Source organism: Cervus elaphus, chromosome 20 (assembly GCF_910594005.1).
Source record: "Cervus elaphus chromosome 20, mCerEla1.1, whole genome shotgun sequence".
NCBI classification, from domain to species: Eukaryota; Metazoa; Chordata; class Mammalia; order Artiodactyla; family Cervidae; genus Cervus; species Cervus elaphus.
In genome coordinates, this window is record NC_057834.1 from 72,626,245 (window position 1) to 72,652,914 (window position 26,670).

Here is a 26,670-nt window from a genome sequence, read left to right on the forward strand (position 1 = left end):
TTGGGGAGTGACCCCCCACAACTCCTCATGTGGGCCCGCCTATACTCAGAGGGAAGTGCTCCAGACAGCACCTCCTTGTCTTGTGAAATATTCTAAGTTGCAAGTTCACTGTTTTTCCAACAAATTTGTTTACTTTGTTAATCACTAAAAAGTCACCTTTATGATTGAATATTAAGTAAATATCAACCCTGTGGAAGGCCCCAGGCAAAGCAGAGGAGGTCTTCCTTTTGACCTAACAATTTGCATTAATAAGCTGTCATATAAACATGTGTCATAGTCACATGAATTATTATCCCTTACATTTTATAGTTATAAAATATCTTCCTGTTCATAAGTTATCTTGTTTGAACATCATAACCCTATGTGACAGCAAATTTCATCGTTAGCAGCAGCATCAGTTTGTCATCAATACAGCTCAGTGGTTCAGGGATTGAATGGTTGAGGCACCTAAGATTAGACCCTCATGTGTGACTGAGCTAGGATTAGGACTCAGAAACTATCATAGTGCCTTCCCCAAACACTGTGCTCTGTAGCCTTGCAAGAAGGCTGGCTCTGCAGTGGGCATCCTCTGAGTTATCTTCTCGCATGAACACTTCAGTCCCCAGGGTCTGACTGCAGCGTCTCAGACACCCGCCTTGAGGAGGCCAGAGCCTTGGCCGCCAAGAGCAGGCAGAAGGCGGGCCTGGAAGGGGAACTGGTCTCCTTGTTCCGAGACCCATATCTCTTGGCTCTGTTGTTATCTTGGCTGCCCTTGGATATACTTGTGGTTTGAAAAGTAGCCAAAGTGAGGAGCCCAACGCTCTTAAACCTGCTGCCTGGTGTCACAGAAGGAGCCTTTGTTCTACAGGCTGAGCAAGGCTTCTCTGAGCAGTCTGCAGATGGGATTTCCTCTTGACATTAGTGTTGTTTGGCTGGTGTCCCTTGGGTTCATCTGTCTTCAAGGATGAATTTTTATTTCAATCTGGGACCTTCCTTGGGCTGAGAGGAGACTGGTTCCTGTTATGAGAGGTCAGCATTGCCGGGATAGGTGAAGGGTCAGCGCTTGGAGTCCACTGTTGGTCCTCTCCCTGCCCATGGGTACGTGGAGGCGCACATTCCTGGGAACAGCTGCTGAGAGCGTAATTCCTTCTACCCCCTGTGCTGTGGGAGCATGTGGCTGGACAATGCCGTGTTTCATTAATCTGCATGAGTGGAGCTGACTGACTAGTCACAAGTGTTTTAACTGATGGGGGCCAGAAAGTTTGCAGAATTATTCCAACTTAAAATCCCGTATCCTTTCCCAGGCAGTTAAGTAACCTTCTGTGTCATAGTGTCAGCTCTTCAAATTTGAAGCTGAAGTGTTAAGACACAGGCTCTGGGCAGAAGACCCTTCTCCAAACACTAATTCTGCACTGTGTCGGTGCTCTCATCTGAAAAGTTGTTTCCACAGCCACCAAGTTCTAGAACTATTGATTTATGCTCCCCCAGACATGCAATAGAGTAGTCTTTAGCACAACGTTAATCAGAAGGATCTACTACGTGAAGGTCCACACGCAAGCATCTGCATGCTTTATACATGGGCATGTCTGCTGTCTATCAATTGGAAGCTCTTTGGGCACAGAGAAAAAGTTGGGCTTAAATTTGATAAAAGGCTATTTAATATGAATAAATTCTTTTTAGTAGATGGTACATTTATTGAGTTAGCAGAGTAGCAATGGCTTAACAGCCAAGAATGTCTCCAGAAAGTAGTAACCCATGCACTGAATTTTTATTTTTAAATTTTGAAGTTAAGTTTTATGAACAGTTTGAAATGCCCCTTGGTGTTTAAGTGCAGCTGTTGCAGATGGGTTAGCAAATTCCAAGCAATGGTGCATGTCCTGGCCCTGGTGGCCCCTGATGTGCTGAGGCCAGGAGCAGCTGGGTCAGAGGTGAGCTCAGCCCCTGCTGGGCATCTGGTACCAACCCAGGGTTGGGGGAGCCCAGAGAATGGGGAATGCCTGCAGGCCCACCAGCTGCCTGACAGTAGTCCTAAATCTTCTACCCGCAGGGATGGTTTCAACCTAAAGGCTGGGATCTGTGCATTCTCAGCTGTTCTGAGGGAAAACTGAAGTACTTTTTTTTTTTTTTTAACTGATTGCAAACCACAACCAAGAAAATGATCAGACTTACACAAAGCCATCCTTGTTAAGTGGAGCTGTTCAACATCTTTCCTCCCACAGCCCCCCACAAACCTGCTTTAAATTCCTGTTTATTCAGGCCTCCTGCATGTTATTGGAGCAAAAGTCAGGTTTGTCAGTCTTCTGTGAGTCAGAAGCTATGAGTTTGTCACACCCCTCAGGATAGGTTGAAGCACACTGTAGACAGAAGATGCTCTGCAGTTACAGATGACTCGTATTCTTATCACATGTGGACTGGGGAGCCATCCCAGCCAGGCCAGGAGGTAGGAGCTGGGGAAGTTGCTCTTGTTGATTAGGAGATCCCTTCTGGAGACTGGACTGGGGCCACAGGAGTGATAAGCCCTCCGCCACCTCCGCGGCCACCCTGCTGTTCCCAGCCTTGTTACTGCTGTCACCACCCAGTCTGTCTCTAAGAGACTAGCTGCAGGATTGCCTGCAGAATTTCAAGCTTTCTCTCCTCCAAGGCCCCAGGCACAGGCACTGAGGGTGTTCCTGTTTTTGGATTGTGCTGTTATTTACAAATTAGAGAAGTCTGAGAAACCTTCCATGTTGACCCAGCCTTTATGTCTGTGGTTCCAGAATCACTTGCAAACATAGTCAGGGGTGGACAGAGAGAACGCAAGTCATGTAATCCAGGAGGTCTCAGTTCATCCACTACTAGGTGTGTGAACTAGGACAGGTTCGAAACTATAAACCGAGGGTGAGCATAATGCCTCTGAGGTGTGCTGTGAAGATTTGCTGTCACTAAGCCTGCAGCTTCCACTGAATGGCACTGCTCTGACTTTCACTCGTAAGCCTGCTGCTGCCTCTGGGAGTCTGGCTGGAACAGGTCATGTCCTTGCTCTCACTTCCACCTGATCATAGCGGTTTGTTCTTCTGCCAACTCTGCTGGGTGACGCCTGACCCTGAAGGCCACTGGTCATATTGCTGGGATGTTGATGTACCCATGGATACCAAAGAAAGCAGCTAGTGACCTTGGGGTTGATTCCAGCAAACAGACTGGGTGGCTCTGTGACCTTGTGTAAGTTACTTCATCTTTCTGACCTCCATGTCCTCAAAGGGTGGCTTGGGGGTCAAATACAACCCCACATGAAGGCACCTAGCCCAGGACCTGACATGGAACAGGGGCTTAGATGTTGGTTTCTGCCCTTCCTTCCTCCTGGAAGGCCAAAGGCCAGCACTTGGAGGCTACTAATCCTCGTATGTAACCTGAGATCACGTTCAATGCCTGCAGGTTTCCGTGGGAGAAAGTTTCCCATGTGTTGACAGTCTGGCCGGAATCCCTCTATCTGGGTCTGCTCTAAGCGGCCCTGCAGCAGTGCATCTTGGCCACCATTCAAGCTTACAGGTCTGACAACCCCATGGCGCACGGAAAGTCAGCACACCATGGCACTGAGATAGAGTCTGTCCCTGGTGAACTGGCCCAAGCCCTTGTCCTTGTGCTTAATGTCAGTGTCTTCACTGTTTCTTCTTTGCTGAGTATTTATTGAGTTTATTTAGTGTCAGGTATTGTGCTGGGTTCTTCCCAGGTGGCTCAGTGGTGAAAGATCCGACTGACAACACAAGAGACGTGGGTTTGATCCCTGGGTCGGGAAGATCCCCTGGAGCAGGAAACAGCAACCCACTCCAGTATTCTTGCCTGGAGAATCCCATGGACAGAGAAGCCTGGCAGGCTTCAGTCCATGGGGCCACAGAGAGTCGAACACGACAGTAACTCAGCACGCACATTGTGCTGGGTACCAGGTCCCCAGTGGATAATAAATTATAGATGTGGGCCTTGCCTTGGGGAGTGCCCAGTTTAGGGCACTAAGCTGAATGAGGAGGTACAAGGAAGGTCATATCAGACAGCCCTGAGTTCCTTGAACTGGGGAGAGAGAAGGCCTCTCTCCAGGAGGGAACATTTGAAGATTTAATATAAAAAAACAATGTAAACTACTTCATTAATATTTTATATTACAATGTATTAAAATGATAATATTTTTGAAATATAGAGTTAAAACATTATTGAGTTCACCTCTTTCTTTTCAATGGACTACTAGGAAAGTTTACATTACATGTTTTTCACATTATATTTCTGTTAGTTCCGGTCTAGACCTCACTCAGGAGTTTAGATTTTCTCCGAAGTTCGAAGGGAAGCCTTTAAAGAGTTTTAAGCAAGGGAATAACATGATCTGGCTCAGTTAGTAGAAGACTCAGTGGAGAAGTGATTGAAGGCGGAATAGGAGTTGGAAGGAGGGCAGGAGGCGGTTGCAGAAGTTCAGGAACAGAGGAGGTCTGTTCTGGGAGGGTAGTTCAGTTCAGTCACTCAGTCGTGTCCGACTCTTTGTGACCCCATGAACCGCAGCATACCAGGCCTCCCTGTCCATCTCCAGCTCCCAGAGTCCACCCAAACCCATGTCCGTTGTGTTGGTGATGCCATCCAACCATCTCATCCTCTGTCATCCCCTTCTCCTGGGAGGGTAGTAGAGGAGATGAAAGTGGGTGGATTCAAGATCTATTTTGTAGGTAGAATCTACCGGAATTACTGAGGGTTAGATAGAGAGAGATGAGGGAGTGGGACAGTCAAGCATGACTCGGGGAGCTGGGTGGGGAAGCGGGGAAGAGTGGAGAGGAGCAGGGCTTTATTTGGTGATCGGGCTGCTTTTTCCTGGGAGGAGGAGGTGATGGTTCGATTGCAAAGAATCAAGACTTCTGTTTTATGTGTGCTGAGTCTGAGATGTATGCGTGTCTACTGGAGGTGTTAACCAACCAGTTGGTGTTGTGAGCCTGGAGCTACGGAGAGAGGTCTGGGCTAAAGTTATAAAGTTAGGAGTCTGCATACAAATGATATTAAAGCCAGAAATGGATGCCATTGGCCAGGGAGAGAGCTGTATAGAGCATAAAGGCAAGGGCCCCTAGGGCCCAGCCAGGAGGAACCCGAGCACAGACCATTCTGGGGAGTCAGTATAGGAGGCTGAGTGTTCAGAGGGGAGCAGAGAAATGAGGCAGGAACCACACATGGTTGGTGTTCAAAGGAAGGTGGGGATGAGAGACAAAATTCAACAGGAAAAGATCTAATCTTTTAAGTACGTAGTAAAACAAAACACATTTTTTCATTACTTGATTCTTTTTATAAACCGTTTTTTGATTTGATTAAAGCAGACGTGTCCCCGGGGCCGCCCTCCCTCTGGGCCTGTGTCAGCAGTGTGGTGATTATGACTGCGGTTGGTTCCTTCCCTGGCGGTTCTATGCATCCCCCGACAGCTCCGTGGACAGAGGTTACATAGACCACTGTGGCTGGTGTTCAGACTTTTGCCTGAGGGGTGAGGGCTGTTTTTCTAAGGTGCCTGCCCTGGAAAAGGGGCCTGGAGTGCCTGTTCCTATATATGTTTGGCTGAGTGAAGTCTTTCCTTTTATTTTCTCAAAACTGTAGCACTTTGGGGCTTCCGTGACAGCTCAGTTGGTAAAGAATCTGCCTGCAATGCAGGAGACCCTGGTTCAGTTCCTGGGTTGGGAAGATCCACTGGAGAAGGGATAGGCTACCCACTCCAGTATTCTTGGGCTTCCCTGGTGGCTCAGTTGGTAAAGAATCCACCTGCCACGCGGGAGACCTGGGTTCGATCCCTGGATTGGGAAGATCCCCTGGAGAAGGGAAAGGCTACCCACTCCAGTATTCTGGCCTAGAGAATTCCGGGGACTGTATAGTCTGTGGGGTCACAAGGAGTCGGACAGAATAAAAGCAGTACTTTTATTCTGTCTCTGAGTTAGTTGAGAAGAAACCTTTACAAACACACTCCTTTAGCAGTGAGTGGGGAGGGGAATGGTTGGGGGCAGGGTGGATGGGGCCAGTAGGAGTGGAGGCAGGGCAGATAGACACCCGCCAAACAAAGCATCTGCTTTTATCAAAAGTGCTGTGTTTGGGCTTAGCCAGCCCAAAGCCTGATGGTTCACTGATGCCAGACCCTCTGTGCCTGCCAAGAGACATACTGGCCTTGATACGGTTTTCCTCATTGTTACTCTATTCAGTTTGACTGACTGCTGCCAAGTTAAGATTTCAACAGTGGCTTTTAACTTAATGCTGTCCTGGAGTTCTGCTGAACACAAGTTGACCCATGGCCACATCAGGTCTTCGTCAACCAGGACCGCTTGGTATTAACCTTGGATTCCTGTAGAGAATCACCATAGTGTGATATGTAGGAGATTTAAATGGTGCTGTTTTAACATGATTAAGGAATCTGCCTGAGGAGGCGGTTTAATTGCCATTCTTTCGGTGTATGTCATGAACACATTCATCAGGCATGGCTGTATTTTCAGATGAGATAGAAACTGACTCATAGGAATAGGAATTGGCTGCTGAAGTGAAAGAAACAGGAGTTTGTGAAGCAGCCGGGCCTTAGGATCCCTGGTCACCAGGACAGGAATTGTGTCCTCAGCTACAGTCTACCCTGGGCTGTAGGAAGAAAGATTCCCCAAGTTGAGGGAAATGACAAAGAGGGTCTCATGGTCTGAGGCTCTGAAAGGGAAATGCAGTTCAGGACAACTGACAACAGCATGCTGACCAGAGCTTGAAGGAGGAACAGGTATGTTGTGACCATCCAGGGAGCACTTGTGTTTAAGGATGTATAGGAAGGACTGTCTCCAGCCTGGACTGACCCAGGTACAGGATCCCCCCGACGATAGCAATGATGAGCCAGGGCTGATCTGATAAATTCCTTCACTAGTACACTGAGTATTTGTGTGCTAGAGACTCAAAGACAGGCCAGGGCTTTTGTCCAGTTGAGGAGCTCATGGCCCTGGGAGAAGGCGATGCAGGTTTTGAGCCATCTGAGCTCACCTGCACCTGTTTTCTCTCCTTGCTGCTGACCTGCCTTCCCATCCACACTTTTGCCCTCCAGTCACTCCACTAGCTCAATAAGCAATTCTACTTTTCTTGACCTCTGACTCTAACATCTTTCCAGGAATCATGTTACTTTTTCTCCTTGACCAGGGGATTGCAGGCTGTGCTTTCTAGGTAACCTTCCCTCAGAGCCTGCCTTCACTGTGCCACCACTTGCTCTGGGCTGTTCTGGCCTTGGACCCAGACTTAGGGAAGGTCGGGCCATGCAGCCGAGGCCCGTATCAGAGGGTGGCTCTGGGCTGTGGAAAGAAATCGAGTGCAGAGTGAGCAGAGGATTGTGAGGAATGCTATGGGTAACAAAAAGGGCTTTCAGAAATTATGTTTGGAATAATAAAACCAAAGAGAGGGGGATGTGAGAGAAACCCAACTGCTGAGCTTCTGTTCAGCTTGCGTTTTTTTCTTTTTTTGGTTCAGGAAATGACTTCTCTGATTGGAAAGGGTAGGATAGAGGTGAAGGAGGATAGTAGATGAGGCCATGACAAGAGGCTCTAATGCCACCAAATAAGCTGAAGCCCCAAGGCCTGAGAAGAAAGGCTGAGACCACCAGAGCAGTGCACAGCATTGGAGAAATGCTGGCATCACCAAGAGTGACAGGAGAGATGAAGATAGATAAGGATTTTAATTTCCAAAAAGGAACTAGGGAGATAAAATTAATCTATAAAATGGTAAGATTGACATCCATCTCAGGAAATATTCTAAAAAGGATTATTAGAACAATGATTTTTGAATTCTTGAGGAAGGAAGCAACAACCAGTAGTAATTAGCAGGGCTTTGCCAAAAAGCAGGTCAGACTAGTTTCACTTTCCTTCCTGGGGTTACTTTGTTGGTAGATTAGAGGACCGTTGAGAAGGTGTATATTCAGGTGTCAGTCATCAGTGATATCCTTAGGATGAAAGTGATTGCAGGCCAGATGATGGTACAGGAAACACTCTCTAGGCTGTGTCCTTAGTCCATTTCTAGCCAACTTTGAAGTATCTTTTAGACAATGATACTGACATAAACATCATGTTGGTGGATGTTATGAATATTGGGGGAATAACTGATATGTCAAAGAGATAGAAGTAAGATCCAAAAAAGATCTTGGCATTTTGAAACAACAGACCAAACCTAACTAGAAGAACTGTGTGTGTGTGTGTGTGTGTGTGTGTGTGTGTGCACGTGTGCATGCACACACAGTCACTCAGTCGTGTCCAACTCTTTGCGACCCTTTAGACTCTAGCCCGCCAGGCTCCTCAGTCCATGGGATTCTCCAGGCAAGAATACTGAAGTGGGTTGCCATTCCCTTCACCAGGAGATCTTCTCAACCCAGGGATCAAACCCGAGTTTCCCGTGTCTCCTGCATTGCAGGCAAATTCTTTACCTGGTGAGCCATCGGGGAAGCCCAACCAGAAGGACTCAGGAGAGACAAAGACTTGCACTGAGGCCAAAAAACAAAGTAAATGTATAGTGTTTGGCTTAATAGCCACATGTGAAAAAAATATTCCAGGATTTAGGTAATTGCAACCTTAGAGTGAGTCAGCAGTATTCTTTGGTTGTCAAAGAAGCTAATGTGATTTTAGGAGCATTAATTGAGTTTAATAATTGGACCAAGGGAAGTGGTTACACTTGGCTGCCCAGCTCCCATCTGGTGAATTGTTTTCTCTAAACAGAAACAGAAGGTGAATTCCTCCACTACAGAGCAGTGAGCTTCTGTCTAGATCACTCTTCTACTCTAAAGCAAAGCGGTTTAATCATCAAGGCATACCCCTAAGGTTCTTTGTATTAGTGAAAACTCATGTCATGGGTTAACCCTGGGAGGAGAATATAAAATAAGCACCAACCTTAATCCTATCAACTACAAGTGAGCCAGCTTTAACAAATGAAATCAAGAAGTATGTCTTGAGATGTGGGTGAGTAAATCTCGTATTTATTTTGCAAAGGGATGAAACAAAATATATTGTCGGAAATGCCCATCTAAGAGTGTTATAGTTCTCTGTTTGTTTTTTTTTTTTAAAAGGACAGGCAGGAGAGTAGTCTGAATTGGGTTATGAGGCCCCCACGCGGGGTACCTCACCTCAGCCATTGAACTCACTTCGCTGGCCGTGAGTCTGTTCCAAGCTCCGGCTAAGGAGGCATTAGTTCTCTGTTTTAAAGCTACATCCCTTTTTAAAGCACAATCGTATGCATATTTTATAATTAATTTCATAATTAACTTTTATGGGTGATTTCTTTTTCCCCCTTTGGCTTCTTTTTTTTTTAAAGATTAAAGTAGCATTCACTTACAATGTTAACAGAGCACATCCTTCTTTTAATTAGCAAAGACAGTGCATATAATAAGCCCCTGCATTGCATGAGAAAGTAACTTAAAAATTTTTTTATTTATTTTTATTTTTAATTGGAAGATAATTGCTTTACAATGTTGTTTTGGTTTCTGCCATATAACAACATGAATCAGCCATAAGTATACACATGTCCCCTCCCTCTTGAACCTCCCTCCTACCCCTCTAGGTTGTCACAGGGCCCCAGGTTGACCTCCCTATGTCATACTTCAAATTTCCACTAGCTATCTGTTTTACATGGGGCTTCCCAGGTGGCTCAGTGGTAAAGAATCGGCCTACTCATACAGGAGGTGAGGGTTCGAGCTCTGCATTGGGAAAATCCCCTGGAGAAGGGAATGGCAACCCACTCCAGGATTCTTGCCTGGGAAATCCCATGGATAGAGGAGCCTTGGTGGGCTACAGTCCATGTAGTCTTGAAGAGGAGCCTGGTGGGCTACAGTCCATGGAGTCACAAAGAGTCGGACACAGCTGAGTACGTACTAATGGTAGTTTTATTCCTAGTTTTTTAAGAAATCTCCATGCTGTTCTCCATAGTGACTGTATCAGTTTACATTCCCACCAACTGAGCAACAAGGTTCTTTTTCTCCACATCCTCTCTAGCATTTATTGTTTGCAGGTTTTTTGCTGATGGCCATTCTGACCAGTGTGAGATGGTACTTCATTGTAGTTTTGCTTTACATTTCTCTAATAATGAGCGATGTTGATCATATATTCCTGTGTTTATTGGCTATCTGTATGTCTTCTTTGGAGAAATGTCTACTTAGGCCTTCTGCCCATTTTTTTGATTGGGTTGTTTGTTTTTCTGATATTGAGCTGCATGAGCTGCTTGTATATTTTGGAGGTTAATCATTTGTCTGTTGCTTCATTTGTAATTATTTTCTCCCATTCCAAGGGTCGCTTTTTTTCATCTGGTGTATAGTTTCCTTTGCTGTGCTTTTAAATTTAATTAGGATAAAGTAACTCTTTATTGCAACTTTAATGTGATTCCAGTATCAGTAGAGAAACTGTCCATCTAACTACACACTAGCTCGTGTTTTTCCAAGTGATGTCATTTCTCCACTCACCAGGCCAGTCCTGTTTTAAGCATCTAGTTCTTCATTTTCCCATAAACAGTTGGAAATGACCTTGTGGTCCACTCTCAGTCCTCTTGGTTATCTCCCTGGTTAACCTCCTCTCTGGCATTTCAAACGTGTCCAGATATATTCATTTGCAGCTGAAGCATCCAGCTTCTCAAGACCACTTTGAAAATATCTAGTCTCAGAGGGGCTGGGGAGCTAGGTGCTGGCCTGACAGCAATGACCTTCCACTGCTAAGGGAGTTCTGTCTGTGGCCATCACCGCTCAGTCACAGGCCTGTGGCTATATTATCTCCTTCATGAGGAGGCCCGTCAGTCCAAGAACAACATTTCTCTCATGTTCCCTCTTTCTCTCCAATGTTATTCTTCCCTAGACGAACCCATGGAGTGTGGTGGGAAGGGTTAGAGTCTAGATCTTCTGCAAAGTGGAGAGAACTCACACACACACGCATACACACATACACACACACACACACACACTCACACTCATTCATTCAAACCAATAATGATTGAGCCGCTGTACTCTGGGGCTACAGAGGTGAATGAAATAAAATATGGTCCCTATTCTCAGTGAGATTATAGTCCAGTAAGGGAAATAAACAAGCGTATACATATTGTATTGAGTTATTATTTGTTATAGTAAAGTTTTATATTATGACAATTATAATTCAATATAATATGTGTACTTCTTTATATGTTTTATAATGCATAGAAAATAAGTGCCAATGAGATGTTATTAATTCTGTGAGTTGGTGCTGGGGAGGAAGGAAGGGGAAAGAGTGGTCAGAGAAGATGGAAATGAATAGAAAGACGATGGGAACTCTATAGACTTCTTGGTTCAGGGAATTCCAAATAGCTTGGATTTGTTGTAGCATAAGGAGCATGTTGAGGAGATGAGGCTGGTGAGATGGACAAGGCCTTCGAATCATGTATAGCATCTAATAAAATATAAGATGAGAATGCTATACTCTCCCACATGTTAATCTTACCTGAAACAACATGGGTTTAATCAGGAATATCGGCCAATGGAAGAAAATCTTAATAGATGCAAAGCCTCTTGCTGTCTCTTCCTCCCCCCACACCTCTAACCCCACAGCTCCCCAAGGTGTTGAGATGTTGATAGAACTTCGTGCTGGAGGACAGAGTGACTGAGGGCTCTAAGTTCCAAGGCCATGTCCACATGCACGTAGGACGAGGTTGCCAACAAAGGGTGAACTTCCTCCCAGTTATTGGGTTCACCTTTCCTGATTATTGATGTGCCCCCGTACATGGGTTGGTTAAGGTAAACCAGTAGTCCCCTAGGCTGCAGTGTTGGTCCTCTTTGGCATGACTACTACACGTGAAGAAGCCTATTGGTCACACTCGTCTTAAGTCTTTTGGTATTGCATTTCAGTTAAATGTTCTAGGAATGAGGTCATTTGTGGTAAGTGGATACCCGCAAGCTAGAACTCCACTCAGATGTATAAACCTTCTAGTCCCTCACCTCAGTAATTTTAAGTTGATGATTTTTGCACAGTGCCTTCATATCTGGGAACTGTGCCTTACTTAGCAGCTTTGTATAGAGTCTTGGTGTGTTCTATAGTCATCGTTTGTGAACCGTGACGGTTTTCTTCTCCCTTTCCCAATTCTTACACTTTTATTTCTTTTGCTTATTTAAGTGCACCGACTAAGACCTCCAGGACAGTGCATCAGAGCAGTGACAGGGGACATCCTCATCTTGTTTCTCATCGGTTGATTGGTTTTAGTAATGATTTGGCTCAGACGGTTAGGCGTCTGCCCGTGATGTGGGAGACCCCGGTTTGATCCCTGGGTCGGGAAGATCCCCTGGAGAAGGAAATGGCAACCCACTCCAGTACTCTTGCCTAGAAAATTTCATGGATGGAGGAGCCTGGTGGGCTACAGTCCACGGGGTCGCAAAGAGTCGGACACAACTGAGCGACTTCACTCACTCAGTACTTCCACCAATAAGAATGAGGTTTTTAACCAGATATATTTGTCCTTTTTTATTTATAGTTTGTGATGAGTTAGCTTTTTCCTTGTTGAGATCATGAAAAGTTGGTGGTATTTTTTTAAATCCTCTTCCTCCCCCCATTAATTAGAACCCCCAAATGATTTTTCCTTTAATCTGTTAACGTTAATGTGGTGAATAGATTTTCTCAAGTTAAACTGACCCTTTATTCCAGGAGTCAGCCCTGTTTGATTATGATGTATTTTTATACATTCTTGGATTCTTAAAATAGGTTTGTCAACACTTTGTTTTAGGATTTTTTTGTGTGTGTCTCTTCATGTGTGAGATTAACCTGTTCTTTTTCTTTCTTTTATTAACCTGGTGTCCTTTAGCATCAAAATTATAATATCCTCTTTTTCAAATTTCTTGAAGAGTTTATATAATTTTCATAGTAATAAATTCCAAAGTTTGGCAGAACTTCCTGGTTAGGAAAACCATCTAGATCTGTAGCTGTTGAACAACTGATTCAATTTTTTAATCGTTATAGATAGGACTCTTCAGGTTTTCTGTTTGAGTCTATTTTAGTATTATTTTTCCCGGAATTTGTTTTTTTCCTAAGCTTTCAAATTTATTGGTATAAAGATGTTCATGATATTCTCTGACTGCGCTCGCTTGTATCTATGATTATGTGCTGTGAGCACTCAGCCCCTCAGTCATGGTCCAACTCTTTGTGAACCCAAGGCCTGGAGCCCGCCAGTTTCCTCCTCTGATTTTTCCGGCAAGAATACTGGAGTGAGTTGCCATTTCCTCCTCCAGGGGACCTTCCTGACCCAGGGATCTCTGATTATACCCCCACTTTATTTCTCTGCTGTTTTGTGCCTTCTCTCATTTTCCCCCCTTGATTATATCTGTTGGAGGTTTATTTTTATTAGGCTCCTGAAGAACCAGGCTTCATTTGTTCCTCCCTTACTGTATCGTTTTTTTTTTTTTTATTTCTGCATTTAAGAAATCTTTAGTCTATTTTTAAAATGTTTGTTCTGTTCTCTTAACTTAAGCTGGAAACAGTTAATTTCAGTCTCCTCTAAAAGTAAGCATTTAAGGCTCTAGTTTCCTCCAAAATAACCACTTTGATTGTATCCTACATGTGCTATATTCTACGTTGTGCAAATCTGTCTTCAGTTTAATCTGGTTAACAGTTACCATGTTTGGTGATAGATTTGGGTTTATAGCTACCTCTTATTCTGTGTGTCTGTACTGTTCGTACATTTTTCTAACCTATGGTCATTTTTTTAACTGCCTTATTTTGAATTGTCTTTTAAAAAAAAAACTCTCTTCCTATTCATTTAGTGATTTAAAAATACCTTTAAATGACTTTATACAACATAATAGAGTAAAACAATACCTTTCCTTCTTTCCGAGCAATGCAGGATTTAGAACATGCGCTTCGGGCACCTTCCACTTGGCTCCTATGTCAGTGTTGCCCTGTGTTTTAGTTTGTCTCTTAAAATTGTGGTTAGTTACACATGCCATAAAATTTACCTTCTTAACCATTTTTAAGTGCATGGTTCAGTAATGTTAAGTACATTCACATTGTTGTACAACCAGCCTCCAGATTTCTCTTCAGCTTGCAAAGCTGAAAATCTGCACCCATTAAACAACAACTCCCCATTCCCTCCCCGCCCCGGCCCCTGGCCACCACAATTCTACTTCCTGACTCCATGATTTTGATACTCTGGGTACCTCACATAAGTGAAATCCTTATAGGTATTTGTCTTTTGTGACTGGCTTATTTCACCTACCATATTGTCCTTAAGGCTCTTCTGTATTCTAGCATATGTCAGAATTTTCTTCCTTTCTGAGGCCAAATGATATTCCATAGTATAGATCACGTTGTATGTATAGCACATTTTGTTTATCCATTCATCTGTTGATGGACAGTTGGGTTACTTCCACCTTTCGGCTTCTGTGAATAATACTGCTATAAACGTGCACAAATATCTCTTCAAAATCCTTGCTTTCAATTTTGGGGGTATATATTCAGAAGATAAATTGCTGGATTGTATGGGAATTCTACTTTTACTTTTGGAAGACCCAATATACCATTTTCCACAGCAGCTGTACCATTTTGCATTCCCACCAACAGTGAACAAGGATTCCAGTTTCTCCACATTCTTACCAACACTTGATTGATTGTTTTTTAACTGCACGGATTAGACATTGTCTTGTTTTCACATCAGTGCTGTTTTAGAGTTGCCTATATATTTACCAGTCTCTTTGTGCATCATTCAGTCTTAGATCCTAAGTTTTCCCTCTGGCATCCTTTTCCTGAAGGGTATCCTCTACTTTTATTTGTCTCTGATTGTCTCTATTCACCCTTGTTCTCAGTGGTTTTCTGGGCAAGAAATTTTGTGCTCCTCGCTTTCCCTTTTGGCTGATGAAAACCTCCTGTCAGTCTGATTGTCATTGCTGTCAGGGCAACCTTTCTTTGCTCTCCTGCTGCTTTTCAGATCTTCTCTTTGTTTTAGGTGGGCTATAACTTCCTTAAAATGTGTTTATTTTTGTTATATACTGCTTAGGACTCATGGGATGCCTGAATCTGATAATTAGTATTTTTCATTAACTTTGAAGGTTTCCCGTCATTATTTGACTGTTGCTTTTTGCCTTTCTCTGTTCTCTCTTTCAAGAGTTCTGGTTACATATAAGTAAGCCTTTTCATTCTACCTTCTGTGTCTCTTTTATATTTTCCTTGACTCTTTCTCTGCTGTGTTTTGTATAATTTATTTTAATTCATAAATATTTTCTCTAGTAATGTCTGGCTTATTTATAAGATTATTTTTATATTTATATCTAGATGTTGTGATCAATTATTTTTTTAATTTCTAGATGTTAGATTATTTTTGTATCTGCCTGTTTATTCACATTTTTTATTCCATCTTTTAAAAAAAATTATCATGCATCATTATTTTATAACTTACATCTGAAATTCCAATATCTGAATTCTTTAGGGATCTCAATCTGTTGTCATTTCTGCTAATTTTGGAGATTGTCACTGGGGCTTGTTTTCTGGTGTATGTAATTATGTCTAAAAGGGAGTTTATGTTTAACCAAACTTGTGGATATCCTGTGTAGCTTTCTGTTGATGAAGTTTTCCTCCAGAAAGGACTTTTACATTGTTCCCTGACTAATTAATGGTGCCACTAACCCAGACACTTTAATATTTTTCTGAGTTTTGGATTCTCTATGAAAGCACGTCATATAAATTTGGATCCCAAAGGATGACTTGTGGTTTACACATCCTTAGGGGAGACTATTACTACTGCTATTTTTTTCCATCAGAATCTATGGTGGAGATAGTAGCTCTTCTTGGTTTCCTCTGCTAGAGCATGTTTTGGTGTTGTGTTGTATTTAGCACATTCCTTCTGTAGTGGGTGGTGTATTCCTGGTCTGATTGTTCTAGCATTATGCAGGGAACTAACTTCAGAGTTAGTTGCTCAATCTTGCGGACCCAGGGCTTAGCCTCCCTGCTTTCCTCCTTATCTTTTTGTGGTTGTTCACATTTTGTGTTCTTAATTTGTTCTCTTTTTGTACCTGTTTTATTTATATGTCTGTGTTTCCTGAGACTTTCCCTTTCTTATGACTTCAACGATATATTTGAAAATACTTTTGTAATTTGATTATCATTTAGATTTGAGACTACCTGTTCTGCCAGGTTAAGCAAATGAAGATCCCCCAGTGTGGAACTTTCTATTTTTCTGAGTCTTTGTTTGGATTATACAGATATAAGGTAGTTAATTGTGCATTATATGTTCATTTGTCCTTGCCCTTGTTTATTTATTAATTGGCTACTATGTAACAAATATTTTGGTACGTGCTTAGTATACATTGATGAGCAAGACAGAAGTAGCCTCTGACCTCACGGAGCTTACAGTCCTGCGGAAAAGACATAAACAAGCGGTGGCAGCTGAGGTGGGGTGAGGGAGGGGACCAAAGCGTTATGTAAAATTGGCCGGTCTTATCTAGCTTCTGCACAGCTCCTTTGTTTTATTGTTCCCTGGTTTTCCTTCATGAGTTAACTCTTTTTGCTGGTGCGAAGGGATTACTTAAATATTATATTTTATTATACTCTAAGGGAGGGATTTCTGTGTTCATAGTTTGAGGGATGTGAAGGACTCCAGAAAATAACTATCTGTTGAGATGGAAGGAGAACTTATTTGGGGTATTCAGTAGCTCAGTGGCAGCAATCATGTGTGCACTACTAACCATGGAAAATGGGTGGTGAAGGGATAAAGTCTTTCTAATTCAGATCCTGGTAGTCAGTACAGTATAGTGCTTGAGGCAAGCAGGCCTGTGTGCTCAGTCATGTCTGACTCTTTGCAACCCCACGGACTGTAGCCTGCCAGTCACCTCTGTACATGCCAAGAATACTTGGGTGGGTTTCCTTTTCCTCCTCCAGGGGATCTTCCCGACCCAGGCATAGAACCCACATCTTTTGCGTTGGCAGGCAGAATCTTTACCACTGTGCCACCTGCAAAGGTGTTTGCTAATTCATTCTTAGCAAATGTATGGAGTCCCTACCAAGTGCTAGGTACCATCTACCTGGTTCCCTTAGAAAGAATTCAGTGCGTGTCCTTACCTCTGTCTTTCCTTTCACATACTACATCCTGCCATTTACCAAGGTCTATCTATTCTCCCTTCTAAGTCTCCCTCACGCTCTGTCTGTCACTTTAACCCAGGCCTACTCATCTCTTACCCACACCGCATAGTATCCTTTCCTTTAGTCTTCCTGGCTCCATTTGGACCCCACTAATCTGTTTTCCACACTGCTGCAGGGAGATTTTTCTAAAACACAAATCTCTGGTTATTCTCCAACATGAGAGCCTTCAACAAATCCCACTGCTTTCAAGATAAAGTGTAAATATGTTTACACGGCATCCAAGCCCCTGATAGTCTGGCTCTGCCTCTTCTTCATCCCAATCTCCCAAGCCCTCACCAGACCTATTACCTCCCCCAACCCCCTGCTTCCCTTAGTAGTTCTTTTATCCCTTAATTCAGCAAGTGGTTTCTGGGCAACTGCTATGTGCGGAGCCCTGGGGACACCAAGGGGAACAAAGCAGAGAAAGCCCCACTCTTTCAGGATTATATTCGAGGGAATATAATTATTCAAGCAAATAAACATATCATATAATCAATGATTATATCATATGATTATATGATTATATCATATAATCAATGACTATAAACATATCAATATAATTATTTGAGCAAATAAACATATCATAAATTATCACATAGTATGGGAGATGAAGCCAGATAAGGGGATAGAGTGTGGTGGTGGTGTTCATTTAGGTAGGCTGGTTAAGGAAGTGATATTTGAGAGAGATCTGAGTGATGTGGGCCTGAGTGAGCCTTCAAGTATATGCATGCTAAGTTGCTTCAGTTGTATTTGACTCTGCGACCGTATGGAATGTAGCCCAGCAGGCTCCTCTGTCCATGGGATTCTCCAGGCAAGAATACTGGAGTAGGTTGCCATGTCCTTCTCCAGGGGATCTTCCCCACCCAGGTTTTGAACCCTCATCTCTTAGGTCTCCTGCATTGGCAGGTGGATTCTTTACCACTAGCACCACCTGGGAAGCCCCTTCAAGTATATATAAGGAGACTGTTCCAGGCAAAGGAGCAGCGAATGCCAAGCCACAGCAGCAGGAGCTGACCTGATGTGTTTGCACAACAGAAAAGTCGGTAGGGCTTTGATGGAATAGGCAACAAGTGTGTCAGTGTTATTTTGCGGAGTAACAAGTTACCACAAACTTGGTGACCTAACATTCATTTGTTACCTCACAGATTCTGTAGGGCAGAAGTCCCATGTGGCTCAGCTGGGTTCTCAGCTCAGGGTCTCACTCAAGATGTCAGTGACTGCATTCTCACCTGAGGTTCTGGGGTGCGGAGTCTGCTTCCACACTCATTCAGGTTGTTGGCAGAATTCAGTTCCTTGTGGTTGTAGGACTGAGGGCTCTGGCCATCTGCCAGGGGCAGCTCTCATCTCCTGTGGGTTCTGTCTTGTCACAGACCCTCTCATAACATCACGCTGGCAACAGACTCCCTCGTGTCAAATCTCCCATGTCAGCTGACTTGTGACATTATTAACATCTACAAAGTCCCTTCACAGCAGTACCTGGATTAGTGTTTGATTAAGTCATCAAGGGACAGGAATCTCAGGAAAGGGGCATCTTTGAAATTCTGCCTAACACAGGTTGGAGAGCTGGCTGAGGTCATGCCATCCAGGGCCACAAAGGCCACAGTGGGGACCTCAAGGTTTTGTTTTGACAGGATGAGAGCTAGTAGAGGATTTTGAGCAGGGCAGTGATCTGAGTAAGGATCGTGCTGGCTGATGTGTGGAGGTTGTAGAGATGGAGCAGAACTGGGGATCGTATTGCAGAGTCCACATGAGAGATGATGGTGGCCAGGGCTAACAGAAAGTCAACTCCTCAGTGCTGTGGTCCCCCATATGTACTGTATTATCACATGCTTCTCTCTTTGCCTGAGGATTTCTCATCACCAGCTGCCCACAGCTGCTTCACTGGGACAAGTCCCTACTCAGCCCTCAAACCTTAACTCAGATGTTGCCTCAAGGCCTGTCTATGGGGCTTCCCTCCCACTGACTCTAACTTGAATTGTGCTGAATCGGTTGATCTGTTTTCCCTCTTGCCTGCAGCCTCTCTATAAAAGCAGCACCTGTGTCTTTGCTTCTTGTATTTCTGTTGTCTGGCCTACTGTAGTTGCTTGCTAATGTTTTGGGATGAATACAAGAACTGTGCTGAGTGTGAAGTGAGCACATCGTTTCTCTTGGATTGCTCACCCTGTAAAGGGAGATACCATTGTATAAATACCATTACAGTAAACATGCATGGAGGCACCAGAGGAAGAGTGCGAATTCTGCACATCACTGGTGTGCATGGAGGCCTCTGGTGGCTCAGCTGGTAAAGAATCCGCCTGCAGTGCAGGAGAACCAGGTTCGATTCCCTGGGTCTAGAAGTTCCCCTGGAGAAGGGAATGGCAACCCACTCCAGTATTCTTGCCTGGAAAATCCCATGGACAGAGGAGCCTGATGGACTGCAGCCCATGGGGTTGCAAAGAGTCAGACATGACTGAGTGACTAAACCACCACCAGTGTTCGTGGAGTTTAAGGGGAGCCCCGATCTGAAATAGCTGGATCTAGTTTCTCACATCCCTCCATTGTATGAAATAATCACGTTATCACAGGCATTTCCTTTTTATGTTGTATCCAAACGAACATTCGTGTGACATTACTGTTAGCCATTAATTTAGTCTATAATATTTAAATAAGTAAACATCCATTCACTTAAAACATCCTCTCATTTAAGACAGACATAGGGCACTTCCATCTCCATCTGCATTTGAACTGCTCAGAAAAGATCTATGTCAGTGAAATTCTGTTTGTGTATTCAAGGTGGAGAACCTCTTAACTCAAAATAGCAAACACTTCTAGCTCAAGTGTCCCTTTAAGAGAGAGGAAATTATTAACCTGGTTACTGATGAGAAACAAACTAAAATAGTAAATATGTGTAACATTTCTGGGACTCCCAGAGAGACATCCTCAGTATGAACTGGAGAAAGTGGGACACTGGAAAGAATGATTTAACCAGAGTAAACACAGTGATGTTATTTAAAACTTAATAAACTTAAGAACAGAATAACAGGAGAGTCCGGTTTCATCCTGCTGCTTTCCTGAGGTCTGTGGATGATGCTCTGCAGGGCAGCCTGCTTGACAGAGGGCCCATGGTGCCCACCAGACTGTCAGGGGTAGAGATGCACACAACATCATGGGTTCACATGGGTGGGGATTCATAATTGGCATAAGCAAAAAAAAAAAAAAGATCAAAAAAAGCTTTTCATTTATATTGCCAAGTTTCTCTGTTTGTTTTCTAGTGAACTCTGTTGGAGAGTATAAAGCTGTGGTTTAAGGAGTGTTTGCTGCACAGTCTTATATGAATAATTGGATATTCTATTTCAGATTAGAGGCTGGGACTACAGGGCCAACTGCTGTGTTTCTAGTTTGTGTCTTCTTTGTGGTTAGATGGATTAGAGTTAGGGTTAGGCTGGCTGAGAAAGGAGACACAGCTCTTCTGCATTAAAATGTTTGGGTTGGCTAAAAAGTTTGCTTGAGTTCTGTAAGATGGTACAGAAAACCCTGATGAACCTTTTGGCCAACCCAGTATACTCTTAATTTGGTTCAAGGCAATGATTTTTAAGGCTTTTGGATTTATAACATACTCTCTTTGTCTTCACTCCCTTGCCTCTCTGAAAAGGGTGAGCAGAAGAATGCAATCTGCCTGCAATGCAGGTACCACAGCAGACACGGGTTTGATCCCTGGGTTGGGAAGATCCCTTGGAGAAGGAAATGGCAATGCACTCCAGTATTCTTCCCTGGAGAATCCCAATGGACAGAGGTGCCTGGCGGTCTACAGTCCACAGAGTTGCAAAGAGTCGGACACAACTGAGGCGACTTAGCACCCACGCACTGTTCTGCTTACAGAATGAACAGAACTCTCAGCAGGGTTCACTTGGGGGTGGAGTCAGGAGGAGACTTCAGTTTTTATCCTTAGCCAGCACCTCCTGTTTCCTTCTCTTCTGCCAAGAGGAGTGTGTGTGGTGGAGGATCAAATGGGAACACTGGAGTCCATGCAAGCCTGGGGGGGATGCTTGGGGGAACACCCCAGGCTCCTCTGTGCTGGGGCCACTGGGCAGGAAAGCAGGGTGGTAGGGAGAGCAGGTATGTTACCAAGCTGGGTCCTTGGACTCTTTAATCAATAGAAACTGATAAGAGATCAGCCAAGAATTTCAGGCAGGGTTCTTTGTGATGCCACAGAAGGGAGTGAAAACAAGTAACAGGTGCCCTTGCTCACCAGCCCCCGGTGGGGGAGAGCTGGTCCCTTAAATGGGATGAGGGGAAGGAAAGGCTGGTGGGTTGGGCTAGAAGGGTGATGCAGATGGTCTTCCAGCCCCCTTGGTCCTATTGGGTTCAGAGGGCGCGCAGTACACTGCTTTTGCTCCCAGCAGCCCAGAAATGGCAGCTGAATTTTGGCCTTTTTGTATCGTGCTGCTCAGGACCTGCCCCAACCATGGGTGGATGCAGTTATTTTTAGTCCCTTATGGTTTCTTTGTATTCTGTTGCTCCAGGTGATATTTGTCTGGGTACAAACACTTGCAGTAAAGGGTCCCAGGTCCCAGCCTGTCTCACAAGGGCCACCCTGCCTGGAGGTGACCCCTCCTCTGAATGGAGACCCTACTGACTGCAGCTGGGGCTGCCTCAGGAACCACCCAGACACAGCGCCCAGCCTGATCCGTGTTGGTTACCGCACCCCCTTCCCAACAGAGCTTGAGGGGTCTGTCCTGATAGAAGGAGCTCAGTTTTCAGGTCCATCTCTAGAAAAGAAAGAGAGCAATCAGCTTTCGAAAGGTAAAAAGAAAAGGATTTTTACAGGTAAATCTGGTGAGAAGAGCAGATCCTGGGCAAAATTCTAAAAAGAATTTATTAAAAGAATGACCTTCGAACACCTAAAAAAAGAGTTAAAATTACAGATCATGACTATGTAGTCTTGGTATTTGGCAGCTATTTCCTCCAAAATGAGTGAAATGAAGCTCAGGGAAAATATTTGACCTTATTAGTTGCCAATGAAAAAATTCCAGTGAAAAATTAAAATTTTAGAAGACTCATGGAACCCTCCACCATGAGCCTGACAATTCCCTATAGGCAGTAACTTCTAATGAGATTAGTGATCATATTAACAAATGTGTTTTTTTTTTTTAACATTATAATGAATTGGGTCAAAATTTGGCAGATCTGCATAACTCAGTGAACCAATATTTTCCAGAATAGTGGTTAAAGAATCAGACATGGACAAAAGATCCATTCAAAGTGCAGGAGAGATGGAAAAGAGTAAGAGATATGGCTTCAGAGTCCACAGCTAACCTTTAAGAAACTACTACTTGTCAAGGTTTGGTATGTTCTTAAAGTAGAACAGCCATAATTATATGAAAAATCTATTAAAGTATCCCTCCCTTTTCAATTACATAACTGCATGAGGGTAGATTTTCTTCATTTGTTTCAACCAAAATATCACAACATTTTGAATACAGAAGTAGATATGAGAATTCACCTGTCTTCTAGTAAACCAGGTGTTAACAAGATCTGCAAAAATATGTCAGTGTCACTATTCTCACTAAATTTTTGCTATAAAAACACGTTTTTCATAAAAATGTTATTTACATAAACATTTTAATGGATTTACCTTTAAAGTATGAATTAACAAACACCTTGCAAATTTCTCAAGCTTAATTACTAATATCAGTAATCAGTAGATATAACCCACATGAACAAAATTTTTCAGAGTCCTCAATTATTTAGTGTGGAGAGATCCCCAGGACCAAATCAATGCTATAAACAGCACACACCTACACTGTTATCCATGCATTAAGACACACGTGTATGAGTGTATATAATGGACGTTTTAGAACATACCTAAAAATAGACACTTGAAAAAGATGAGAAACAGCGTCCAAGTGGCTGTAACATCTTTCGGCACTCCCAGGGCCAGACCACCGTACCGGATGATTAGCATGAGACTGGATGCCTATAAGCCTAAAATGTTACTTCAGTAGAAACCCACGACTTTGAGAACTTAAAAGGGAGCTTGGCCAAAGCCCTGCTGACAAAGTTGATAGTCCCTCGCCATGTGGTCTCATGGTCACAAAGCCTGGAAGCATCAACTCGATGTCCAGATTGCAGAAGGAGAGCTGGTGACCCAGCGCAGCAGACAGACTCGGCCGCTTCGGGAAAAGATGCCTGATTAACAAACACGAGCTTAGTGGCAAGGAGTATGCTTGGTTTTAAGGCTCTGAAAGACTGATTTATACCCCTCTTTGATGGAAGTGCACCAGGGACTCTGAGCTTAAGCCCTTCTCAGATACTTTGGCCTTACAAAGGGACTCATTTCAGAAGCTCATGTGCTCGCACAGCCCAGAGGAGCGTCTTGGAAGCCAGCCTGCCTCTGTGTGCAGCCCTCAGTGGACAGACCAGTCCAGGAACAGCTCTGAGGCTGGGGTCCATTTTACAACAAGATGGGCTGCCCCTGGGCTGTGGGAGCCACTCCTTGTGTCCCAGCAGGGGTCCTGCGGCCCCCCTTCGGGAGAGAAGTGCTGCAGTCTCCCGGGGGTCTCTCCATAGAGGGAAGTGTCCAAGCCCCCAAGGGTCTGGCCTTGAGCTCATTCTTGCGGAGGCGGCTGCCCGTGGGTGGGGATCCCCCACCTCCTGAGGGCCATGTGCTTTCTGTAGATGTACTGAGAGCCTCCCCGCCTGCCTGAGAAGACTCCTCCCACCAGCTTCAGAGCCACTCTTCTTTAAAAAGTGATCTCATCTCTGCAGGGGAATGTGTTGGTTTTCTGAAGTTTAAGTCTCTAAAGGCAGCTGTCTTTTCCCATCCTGTGTTACGGTGGGCACCTCGCTATAACTCTGCCAGTATTGGAAGCATCAGCTCTCACGTGTCCCCCTCCCCTCCTTTGCCTGAGATCCTCTTCCACTATAATAAATCAGCCTCCGCAGTGACACTGCTGCCGTTCACTTTTACTTGTCTCGTTAATCCTGATGGTATCATAATAGATCTGAGCAGACGTTAGAAGGGGAGAGAAAAACCACTGGGGTACCAAAGAAAATTAGAATGAGTTGCTCAGCTTGACAGCAAAACAGAAAGGGGATTTAGAAGCAGAGCTGGGTTCAAAAGTCACCTACCTGGGTGCTGGGTGATCGTAGGCAGCTGTTCTCCCCGCCTGAGCTTCTGTTTTCTGTCAAAATGGGTGTGGCACAGCCGTCTGGTCCGAAGGCTGCAGGGCCTCCTTTATTGGTGTCTCTGTTACTCCTCACAGCTCTTTACCTCAGACTTTTAGGCAGATTTTTGTGCTTTAGTGACTCTAGGATTACTAGCCATAAATAGTCTAATATTTGGGGCTTGAATTTTACAAGAAAAGACATGTCTTTTCTAACTTCCTTGCTGTGGATATTGTCCGGGGAGGTGGACTCATCTTAATAATGTGAGTGAATAGGGTGAAATAATGTTAGATACATTGTACCCAGTGTGAGAATGAATTGTTCCCAATTGTTCTCATGTTTATATTTTCTCTTTTCAGGGATCAGCATCTTCTGGACCCAACTCTGGAATATGTGAAGGTAGGAACCAGGATTTAACATGTGGTAGGGGCCCTGTGGTAACAGGCTTCCCATTGCTAACACAATGTTGTCTTCTGGCTTGTGTGGGAAGCTGGTTAGATGGAAACCACCAGGATATAATTTGACTCTCTTGGGCCTTTAGTAATCTTTGCAGAGCTCTTATGTCACCCTGTTATATGTTTATAAACGTTCCCCCTTGTCTGAAGCCCTGGGAACCAGATGTGTTTTAAAAATTCAAAATTTTTTAGAAAGGTAATATGGTACATATATCTAACCTCTAAAGGGGGCTAGAGTCACCGTCCCATGCCGAAACTCATTACTGCAGCAGTTTAATGTAAGAATATTCAAAGTGAGATGAATAGACTACAGATGATTTCGTGTAAATCACATTTTGTTTTTGTCACCAAATGAGCTAGGGTTTGTTGTGCTGCCTAATGAGTTATTTAAAATTTTTCAGTTTTCAGAGTTTTTGGGTTTTCGAATGGTAGACGAGGAATTGTGAACTTTTGTTTGTCTTCAGTGGAGGACTGAAGGGTCCCTATTAGACTTTATTTTACTCATTTATTTTTGGCTGTGTTGGGCCTCCATTGCTGCACTAATGGGCTTTTCTCTAATTGCAGTGAGTCGGGGCTACTCTTTAGTTGCGATGTGCAGGCTTCTCACTCTGGTGGCTTCTCTTGTTGTGAAGCACCAGCTCTGGGGCACCGGGTTCAGTAGTTGCTGCTCCTGGGCTCCAGAGCACAGGCTCAACAGTTGCTCTGCAGCATGTGGGATCTTCCCAGATCAGGGATGGAACCCGTGTCTCCTGCGTTGGCAGGTGGATTCTTTAGCACTGCGCCACCAGGGAGCCTTTCTGAGCCATCCGCTCCGTCTCAGAAGCCACCCTCTTGTTCAGTGGCTAGTCTGTACCTATGAGCAGTGTAATTCTTTTACTTTCCAGTGGGACTGACGTTCAATGTATCTGAATACTCAATACTTCTAAACAGGTTTTAAAATGCCTTTCACTTCCTGCTTCTGCCACACACACCCAGTTTTCAGGTGTGTATGTTTGTTTGGTTTTATTTTTGAGAACTGTAATTATGTCCAGCACCTACTACAGAAAAGAGAACTCTCATCTGTCATGACAAAGTGTGTCATTCATTTTTAGGAGAAATCATGGCACAAGTTAGGACTTAAAGTGCTTGCCCCCTAGGAGCCATACTTCGTCTTTATTTTTCAAAGGTCAGCCTCCCAGTTTCAGAGCATTTAAGCCTGTTCTTGCTTTTTTGTGTGCCTGTGACTGGGCCTGCCCCTGGGTCTTGGCATTTCTTCCTTTTAGACCAGAGGATGGACGGTTTAAAGCTTCTACTGGAGGAGAAGACTCTAGTAGAACCATGTGGTCACTTGAGGCAGTCATAGTGGAGTTTGTTGGAATGGAGGTGGGTATCATGTTTCCTGTCTCTTCTACCATGGCTGAGCTGCAGCTTAACTGCAGCAAATATGTAATCTTAAACCAACAGAGCCACTGAGTCAGAATCTGGTCAGAACTTTATAAGTGGTGTGTCTGTATCCCTCCTGGGTGCATCACGTATGCTTTTGGGCAGGTTGTGCACCGCAAGGAATTAGGGGACACTGTCATACTCTATGATCTGACTTGACTGTAACATAAAAAAGTGTGTCCTAAAAAAAAAAAAAAAAAAAAAAAGTGTGTCCTAGAATTCTTCAGTGTGTTAATCACAGCAGCCCTTTAGAACTCACTCTGTTCCACGTCCCAGAAACTGGCTCTCTCCTGCTGCCGGCTCATTCAGACTGTGCTCACTTCCCTCCTCACTACTCCACAGCTCAGTTTTTCTCTTTTACTAAAGTCCCAGCCTTTGAGATAATCCAATGATGAATTCTAAACCTAAGCAGAGACTTTGGGAAGGACTCACTTTAGTATTAATATTTTCTAAGCTATTGCATCTCATTCATGAATTGGTCATTGCAGGTTGTCGTGTTGACTCAGAAGAGGTATTGGCTACTGTACATAAAATAGATAGCCAGTGGAAATTTGCTATATGACTTGGGGAACTCAAACCGG

At 43.9% G+C, this 26,670-nt stretch overlaps 1 protein-coding gene across 3 annotated transcripts in view; it reads left to right on the top strand.

Moving 5' to 3' along the window:
- BCAR3 (BCAR3 adaptor protein, NSP family member) overlaps nt 1-26,670 on the top strand; it is a 218,956-nt gene that overhangs the window by 106,317 nt on the left and 85,969 nt on the right. For all 3 annotated transcript variants that reach the window (XM_043876123.1, XM_043876124.1, XM_043876122.1), the window contains exon 3: nt 24,572-24,611. In XM_043876123.1, coding sequence (XP_043732058.1) covers nt 24,572-24,611 — 40 coding nt within the window. The remainder of the gene's footprint in view (nt 1-24,571; nt 24,612-26,670) is intronic.